The sequence below is a fragment of the Schistocerca gregaria genome, chromosome 5 (assembly GCF_023897955.1).
Source record: "Schistocerca gregaria isolate iqSchGreg1 chromosome 5, iqSchGreg1.2, whole genome shotgun sequence".
NCBI classification, from domain to species: Eukaryota; Metazoa; Arthropoda; class Insecta; order Orthoptera; family Acrididae; genus Schistocerca; species Schistocerca gregaria.
In genome coordinates this window covers 480921980-480931436 of record NC_064924.1, presented here as the reverse complement: position 1 = coordinate 480931436, position 9457 = coordinate 480921980, and the positions used below count along the sequence as shown (strand labels likewise).

The 9457-nt window shown below is 49.1% G+C and overlaps 1 protein-coding gene across 1 annotated transcript in view; it reads left to right on the top strand.

The window, feature by feature from the left end:
- The first annotated feature begins 235 nt into the window (after nucleotides 1-235).
- Nucleotides 236-9457, top strand: part of LOC126272282 (structural maintenance of chromosomes protein 2) — a 131033-nt gene continuing 121811 nt past the window's right edge. The window contains exons 1-2 of the mRNA XM_049975040.1: nucleotides 236-603; nucleotides 929-1078. Coding sequence (XP_049830997.1) covers nucleotides 436-603; nucleotides 929-1078 — 318 coding nt within the window. The 5' untranslated portion in view covers nucleotides 236-435. The remainder of the gene's footprint in view (nucleotides 604-928; nucleotides 1079-9457) is intronic.

Below are 9457 nucleotides of genomic sequence, written 5' to 3'. Positions count from 1 at the left end.
ACATAAGAGCAACATATTCACAGTGCAATTCAAAGAGTGCAATACATACAAGAAGTATGGAAGACTAAAAATCACCCAATACGAAAGCGAGATGACGGACTGATAAACTTCCAGGACTTCCAATTGCCAGCAATGAACCGTGTAGGTATAAAACATTTATTCTTACCTCCATGAAATTCACTCCGTGATTTTTGACACAGACACACATTGTCTGCGGTGTTTAGTAACTCTGGCCACTGCCTCTCGATTATCGATTTCATGCGTTCGCGCCATATTCGCGCCATCGGTTGTAAACACAAGCTGAAAGGTGGTTTGGTGATCTTTGGTGTCACTATGAATATGAAATAAAGTTTTGGCGCTAAGGTCGTTAACTGTCTGCTTTTATGAAAGAAATAGTGTAAATAGTGGTGTGCTGTGTATCATTCTGTTGCCATAATGTATGTTAAGTCAATAATTCTGGATGGTTTCAAGTCCTATGGGAAAAGAACAGAAATACATGGTTTTGATCCTTTGTTTAACGCGATTACCGGACTCAATGGAAGTGGGAAATCTAACATACTTGATGCCATTTGTTTTGTTCTTGGCATTTCTAATTTAACTAACGTAAGTATTGCCGTCATTTATTCGTTTTGCACTTGTGTGACGCTCTAGTTTGCCCATTTTGAAGTTTGAAGCTGATAGCTGAGTACTTCCTTAGTATATTTATGTACCTATGAATGTTTCTACAGTTCGGAATAATGTAAAGAACAAAATCAGGCATTATCGAAAAGTGGTTCCAGGCAATAACTCACTTCTATAGTGCTTCCATGTAGTGTAGTACGTCAGCTGCATCTTAACAACTTTCGTTTAATATTAACCCAGAATTTATAGTCCTGTGTGTTATGCAGTTCTAAACCGTAACGAATAAGCTTGTGTTTTTCTTCTGTAGGTGCGCGCCACTTCACTTCAAGAACTTGTGTATAAAAATGGCCAAGCTGGTGTCTCGAAAGCTAGTGTATCCGTCATTTTTGACAACCGTGATAGCAAAAGCAGCCCTATTGGTTATGAACAGTATGAAGAAATTGCAGTAACTCGTCAGGTATGTAAGGGTTTAAAAATTGTCACCATATTATGTAATTTGGGAAGCAATTTGTAGAACCATTTAACTGTCTATGTAAATTTATATAATCCGTCAATTTTAATAAATAATTGTTCTTTTACTTCATAAATACGAATGCAACTGCGAAGAAAAGTCGTCTTGAATCTGGATAAATAAGAAGCTATTATGTTTTGTGTAAGTGTTTAGCCAATGTGATAATCTTTGTGAACATACACATAAAGTGTTTCTGAGGCAGTTACCAGATGGTCGTTCGATATGCCCAACAGTGGGGTGCACTTGAATTAATTTATCATTTTTATTGTCAATCCAAATTCTCTTCATTTGTTTTTTGTGTTTCATTTTACATCATTCTGTTCATTGGGTCAAGAAGAATGTGTTACTAGTGGTCGGCTTTCACCAGTGATGTGATGTTTATGGCTGCTGAATATCATATTTTGGTGCGTATCACAAATGTGAAAACAGGAAACCTGGTTGCAGTGACAGTGATCTGTAGTAGCTTAGCCTGTTCGAGAAAATTGCAACCAATATCAAGTTGTAGTTGCCATGTTGGTTAGGACATAAATGTTGCTTTACCCACACCTACTTTGAGCAAAGGCTCCCCACATGCTGGTAATGTTGATCCCCATCCCACAGCCGGCTTCTCATATCAGAGAACAGTGCCTGGTGACTCTTTTCCAAGGTTTCTGCCAGTCGGCTGAAGGTGACATAGGCTGCTAGTTGGAGGGCTTTGCAATCTTCCTTAGTCCCTGAAACAAATTCAGAGAAGCCCTCCCAGTCATCTAAACCTCCAAGGAGAAGAAAGATAAAAATAAGTCGTGCAAGACGAAGGAGATTCTGATGGCCCCTACGCCACCAAATCCCACATGTTCCACTTCCGTGGCTGAGATGAGATCCCAGTGGACCTTAAGGCTCCAGATCTCATTGCGCAGTGTGTCTCTGAACCTATGTTCATACCATAAACTCTCAACTGGTGACAGCAGGTAACCATGAGACATAACCTGCTCCTTGGTCCCTTCACACACTCACAGTATATTGGCAGCATGAATTCTCCAGTGTAATTGTAGGGTTTTTTTTACCACCTGGCTGAACTATGGCATCTCTTAAGCTCCTCCCCGATTTCTGTAGTGCTCTTTAAGAAACCTGATTCTCAGCAATTTTGACCCCTGCCATTTGTGGCTACTGGGGAAATTTTAAGAATCGCACTGACAATAATACAGTGTCAGGTGGAGAGTGCATGTATGTTCTGGACTCTGTATACAATGAAGTTATGCCTGTTAATACAGGTTTGGAGGCTGTGGCTGTTCAGATAAACACATCTCAGGATTTTAGCATTTGTGATGTTTATCTCCCTCCTGATGTTTAAGTGCCTCAGAATGTATTCTCTGCATTGATTTCTTGTCTCTCCTCACCATTCCTAATCGTGAAGGACTTAAATGCTCAGTAGTGTTTGTGGGATGGAGACACGATCAGTGCCCCCCCCCCCCCCTTCCCTCCCTGTGGGTCCAAGGGTTAGAATCGGCCTGAGGTATTCCTGCCTGTTGTAAGCGGGTACTAAAAGGATTCTCTCACTTTTCGGCCCTATGAGTTCAGGTCCCATTCTGTGGTTTGACCTGTTACTTTAAAAATTTTACAGAAGTGCAGGCCATATGGGGAAGGATGCCTTACGTGGTGCACGAGTGCCCTTAGATTCAATCCCCTGAATCTCTTGTCATGGCTTTGCATCTCCACCTGCAATTCAACTATTTGTCTCCTGTCCTCTTTCGTCCCCATGACAATATTGGTTTTCTCTGCACCCAATATCCAGCATGGTAGCCAGTCCGTTGTGGTGTGGCCGTCGAGTACCCATTTGGTGATAGCCCCATGGCAACACAGGGATTGCACTGCTGATGCCTGAGCTGTAAACCTCCCACTTATGCCAAGGAGTAGATGTTTGCCTGTCTTCCTGGGCCATCAGGACTAATTTCCATCATGCCAGTTGGCTCTTGCTGTGGCTGGATGGTGCCCGTGGGGAGAGTCCCTGATCGGAGTGCGTGGCATCACTGTGGATGACCCACAATGAAGCGGACTAAGTCATCTCTTGCTGGTGACTGTATGACATCAGCAGTCTCTAAGAAGGGCAAGATAGAATACAATGCCTATAGGTGTGACCCTAAATCATTTCCCTCTCTCACTACACCATGAGAGGAACGTAAAACTACAGAACAGAGTGAGCCGTATTCACCTCGGTTTTTAGTCTGTAGCAGAATCGATGGGGACTCTTTTCTCCTGATGAAGCCTCAATTTTTCATTGAACACCTTGAGGATAAGTTTGGAGAAGTAACAGCACTGTCCAACATGCGAAATTATGCAGTCTTGATTCAGACAGCATCCCCAGCCCAATCCCGAGTGTTAATCACCTGTGACAAGCTGGGTGATATCCCTGTTTCAGTCACTCCCCGTAAAAACCTCAACATGGTCCAGGGGGTTAATTTCCATGGTGACATCCTCTTGCAGACTGACGATGAGCTCCACGCCAATTTAGAATGGCGAGGTGTTCATTTCATCCGGCACGTTTACAGGGGACCCAAAGACAACAGGGTTGCTACTGGTGTCTTCAGCTTGGCCTTTGAGGGTGATTCATTGCCTGAAAAGGTCAAGGTGATGGCTTACCACTGTGACATTAAACAATACATCCCTCCCCCTATGCGGTGCTTTAAGTGCTGGAAGGTCAGGCACATGCCTTTCAGCTACACTTCCATTGCCACATGTCTAGACTGCGGACGTCCGCTGCACCCAGATACTCCATGTGTGCCACCTCCAACTTGCATCAACTGTGGAGAGCACCACTCCCTCAGCTCGCCAGACTTCTCAGTACTCCTAAAGGATTGGAAAATCATTGAGTAAAAGACCCTGGACCGGTTGACTTACACAGAGGCTAAACATAAATTAGAAAGATTACACCCAATTCGGTTGACGTTGACGTACACTGCAGCCACATCACATCGTCATCCCAAGTGCCAGTGGTTTCTCGCTCTGTGCCATGAACAGTGGGCCCTTCAGGCCACCAGAATACATCCACCCCTTGGTGGCAAGGGAAAATCTTCCTCTGTTTGCTCCCAAAACACCTGTTTCGGGAGCAAGGCCCCACCAAACACAGGGGGACATTGGTCCCCTTCACCCTGCCAGAGAAGCAACAGCTTCCTCCGGCCCCTTTCGTGCAGAAGGGTCCCTTGAGGCCCTATCTTCCAAGGTCTCCACTAATGCCATGACGGACACTCACCAGTGGCTATAGGAGCCAAAAGCTGATGGACGAAGAGCTTCATGGTCGTGCTCTGTGCCTGAAGCTGCTTCGGAGAAATCTTCCCAGTAAGCCCCTAAAGAGAAGCAAGAGAGCAAACAAACTAAGTAGTAGTCTGCTAAGAAACAGGACCCTCTGGTGGCCCTAACACCAACACTTCCTATCAATTCTGTATCTGTGGATGCAGTAGGGATCTTAGTGTCCTGTGGGGATCTGGATCTCACTGATGGCTTGTCCACCAAAGACATGGCTACAAATACTCACTCGGAGGCAGCAAATGACCCTGAGGCATAACCTGCCTTCTTGCGCTCTTCATGACTTCCTAGCCTCATGATAACGTCATCCTCCTGTGGAATAGCGGCGGTTTTTTCCACCGCCTAGCTGAGCTACAGCAGCTGTTAAGCTTTACACCTGTTTTCTGCTTTGCCCTCCAGGAAACCTGGTTCTTGGCAATGTGGACCCTTGCCCTCCATGGCTATAAGGGATATTACAGGAACCGTAGCAACTATAATAGTGTTTCAGGTGGAGTTTGCGTGTATGTCCTGAACTCAGTATGCAGTGAACCTGTGCCCCTTCAATCCCCTCTTGAAGCCATGGCTGTCAGGATTTGGTCGATGCAGGAAATAACTGTCTGCAATGTATTTCTCCAGATGGTGCAGTACCCCTGAACGCATTGGCTGCACTGATTGACCAACTCCCTAAACCTTTCCTACTTTTGAGAGATTTTAAACGCTCATTGGAGGGTAGCAGAGTTATTACTGGCCGAGGCAAAGATGTCGAAAACATAATGTCACAACTCGACTTTGGCCTTTAAATTGGGCCATGGATCTCTTGGTTTGGAGTCCTGGCCATCTCCCATCTATCCACTGGAGAGCACATGACGGCCTGTGTGGTAGTGACCGCTTCCCTATCTTCCTGTCACTGCCCCGGCGTCAGGCCCACGGACGCCTGCCCAGATAGTCTTTAAACAAGGCTGAGTGGGAAACTTTCATCTCTGCTGCCACTGTTGAATCACCCCCACATGTAACATCGATGTGGTGGTTGAGCAGGTAACTACAACACTTGTTACTGCAGTGGAAAATGCGATCTCTCATTCTTTAGGGTGCCCCCAACAAAAGACAGGCCCTTGGTGGTCGCCTGAAGTCGCTGAGACAACTAAGGAGCATTGGCGAGCTCTACAGCGGCATATGTGGCATCCTTCCCTGGAGCACTTCATAGTCTTTAAAGTCCCCGCGTACGCCAGCGTATCAAAAGGCGTAAACGGGAGTGTTGGGAGAGGTATGTGTGGACCATTGGGTGCCACACATCACCTTGCCAAGTCTGAGCAAAGATCAAATAAGTTTTTGGGTATCAAACCCCAACAGATGTCCTGGTGTTAACATAAATGGCATGTTATCTACAGACGCAAATGTGATTGCCGAGCACTTTGCTGAACACCTCTTAATCAGTGAATTACACCCCACCCCCCCAGCCTTTTGCACTCTCAAACAGCGGATAGAAGAGAGTCCTCTCATTCAGTACACGTCACAATGAACCCTATAGCGCCCTATTTACAGAGTGGGAGCTCCTCAGTGCCCTTGCACATTGCCCTGACACAGCTCCTGGATCTGATTGGATTGACAGTCAGGTGATTAAACATCTCTCATCTGACAACAAGTGACATCTCCTCACAATCTTCAACGGGATCTGGTGTGATGACGTCTTTCCATCACACTGGCGGGAGAGCACCATCATATCAGTGCTCAAACCCGACAAAAACCTGCTTGATGTAGATAGCTATTGGCCCACCAGCCTCACCAATGTTATTTGTAAGCTGCTGGAATGTATGGTGTGTCAGCAGTTCGGTTGGGTCCTAGAGTCGTATGGCCTACTGGCTCTGTGCCAGGACGGCTGCTGCCTGGGTTGTTCTACCACTGATAATCTTGTCCCTCGAGTCTGCTGTCCAAACAGCCTTTTTAAGATTCCAACACCTTGTTGCCATCTTTTTTATTTATGAAAAGCATATGTCACCATGTGACGACACCTTTTCCTTGGTCCATTATAGGGGTCCCCCCTGTGGGTTCGGGGGTAAGAATAGGCCCACGGTATTCCTGCCTGTCGTAAGAGGCGACTAAAAGGAGTCTCAAACGTTTCGGCCTTATGTGATGGTCCCCTACCGGGTTTGACCTCCATCTTCTAAATTCTTCCGAAGAGCGAGCTGATTGGGGAAGGGCGCCTTACAAGGTTCAATGTGTCCATCGCTCATTACCATCTCTAGCTTGGTTGGTCGTCGTCGCATAGCTGTCCCGCCCACTCACCATCTCTAGGGCGTGGCTTTGTTCTTGGGTGCGGTTTTTGCAGTCTGCTCTGCTGTGTCGCTTTATGCGCCAATGACGATCATGGACTACATTTCACCTGAAATCCAGCACGGTAGCCAGTCCGTTGTGGTGGGGCCGCCATGTACCCTGTCGGTTGTAGCCCCCTGACAACACAGGGATCGCTCTACTGATGCCTGCGCCGTTAACTCCCCGCGTATGCCAAGGAGTAGATGCCTGTCTCCTTGGGGCATCGGGACTCCCGGCAATGGCCATCCCGCCAGGTGGTCGTTGCTGAGGCTGGGTGGCGCCCGTGGGGAGGGCCCTTGGTCGGAGTAGGTGGCATCAGGGCGGATGACCAGCGATGAAGCGTGGTACATCATCTCTTGCTGGCGGCCAGCCGCCAGCAGTCTCTAAGCGTTCTCGGCCTCAATACAACGCTCAGGCATATGATCCACAATCGTTCCCCTCCCTGGCCACACCATGGGAGGAACGAAAGGCTACGGTTGGCAGCGAACCTTATTCACCTCGCTATTTAGTCTGTACACGAGTCGATGGGGAATCGTTTATGGCGACCAAGCCTCAGTTTTTTGTCGAGCACTTGGAGGACAAGTTTGGGGAGGTGGAGGGCTTGTCCAAAATGCGCTCTGGGGCAGTATTGATCAAAACGGCATCCTCTGCACAGTCACGGCGGTTACTCGCTTGTGACAAGTTGGGGGATGTTTCCGTCACGATCACACCCCATAAGAGTCTCAACATGGTCCAGGGCATTATATTCCATAGGGACCTACTCTTGCAGTCAGACGACGAGCTACGCGCCAATTTAGAACGGCGGGGTGTACACTTCGTCCGGCGCGTCCATCGGGGTCCGAGGGATAATCAGGTAGCCACCGGTGCCTTCATCTTGGCCTTCGAGGGTGACGTCCTACCCGAAAAGGTCAAGGTGATGGTCTACCGATGTGATGTGAAGCCCTATATCCCTCCTCCGATGAGGTGTTTCAAATGCTGGAAGTTCGGCCACATGTCATCTCGGTGTACTTCCAGCATGACGTGCAGAGATTGTGGACGCCCTTCACATCCTAATACTGCATGTGCGCCGCCTCCCATCTGTGTGAACTGCGGCGAACACCATTCCCCTTGCTCGCCAGACTGCAAGGTTCTACTGAAAGAACGAAGGATCATGGAATATAAGGCCCTGGACCGCATGACCTATACTGAGGCTAAGCGGAAATACGAGAGGCTACATCCTGTGGCTCTGACCAGCTCCTATGCCACCGCTGCCAAAACAGTAGTTTTGTCATCTGCTGCACCGATTCCACTGAACACTCTGAGCCGGAATACTACACCTGCCCCCTTGATGGTGGGGGGCACTTCCCCATCTGTTGCTCCTGCACCACCTACCTCAGGAGCAACGACCCCCCAACCATCGGGGACACAAGTCCCCAACTCTAAGCCGGGGAAGCGTCCGACTTCTTCGGCGACTCTCTCTCGCAAGGGATCCCTCGGGTCCCTCCCTTCCCAGGTTTCCACCTCTGGGAAGGGTGACGTCAGCCAATGGCTGAAAAGCAGGCCAGCGGCTGGTCGCAGGGCTTCCCGCTCCTCCTCCGTCCCGGAGACTGACTCGGTGAAGCCCTCCCAGCCAGTGAAGCCCAAGGAGCAGAGAGAGAAGACGAAGAAGAAGAAGGCCTCTAAGACCAAGGAACGCGCGGTGGCATCCACCCCACCGCTCCATACAGGCTCTGCGTCTGAGGATGAGGTGGAGATCCTGGCGTCCGCTGAGGACCTGGATCTCGCCATACCCTCAGACGCCAAGGACGCCGATTGTACTGGTCCTCGATTGGTGACAGCAGGTGACCCAGTGACGTGATCTGCCTCCTCGGTCCCTTCACGCCTATTTCGCCCATGGACAAAGTGATTCTCCAGTGGAACTGCAGCGGTTTTTTCCACCACCTTGCTGAGCTCCGCCAACTCGTCAGCAGTCACCCTTTCTTCTGCATTGCCCTCCAGGAAACGTGGTTTCCGGCAATGCGGACCCCTGCCCTACGAGGGTATCGGGGTTATTATAAGAACCGGGCAGCTTATGAGAGGGTGTCTGGTGGAGTCTGCGTCTACGTCCTTAACTCTATCTACAGCGAGTGTGTGCCTCTTCATACACCCTTAGAGGCTGTCGCTGTAAGGATGTGGACGCCTCAGCCTATTACTGTCTGCAGTTTGTACCTTCCGCCGGATGGTGATGTCTCTCGTCATGTGTTGGCTGCATTGATAGGACAACTGCCGCCTCCCTTTGTGTTGCTGGGCGACTTTAACGCCCATAACCCCTTGTGGGGTAGCGCCGAAATTACTGGCCGGGGCAGAGATGTCGAGACTCTTCTGTCACAGCTTGACCTCTGCCTTTTAAACACGGGAGTGGCGACCCACTTTAGTGCGGTCCATGGCTCGTTTTCGGCCATTGACCTTTCTATTTGCAGCCCCGGACTTTCACCATCCATCCACTGGAGGGTCCATGACGACTTATGTGGTAGTGACCATTTCCCCATCTTTCTGTCACTGCCACAGCGGCACTATTCTGAACGCCCCTCCAGATGGGCTCTGAATAAGGCTGATTGGGACTTATTTACATCTGTCGCAGTGATCGCACCTCCTTCCACTGATCCGATTGATGCGGTGGTTCAGTCGGTCACCACCGGCATCGTTTCTGCGGCGGCATCTGCGATTCCCTGTACATCCGGGTCACCTCGGCGGAGGACTGTGCCGTGGTGGTCGCCCGAGATCGCAGAGGCGATTCGA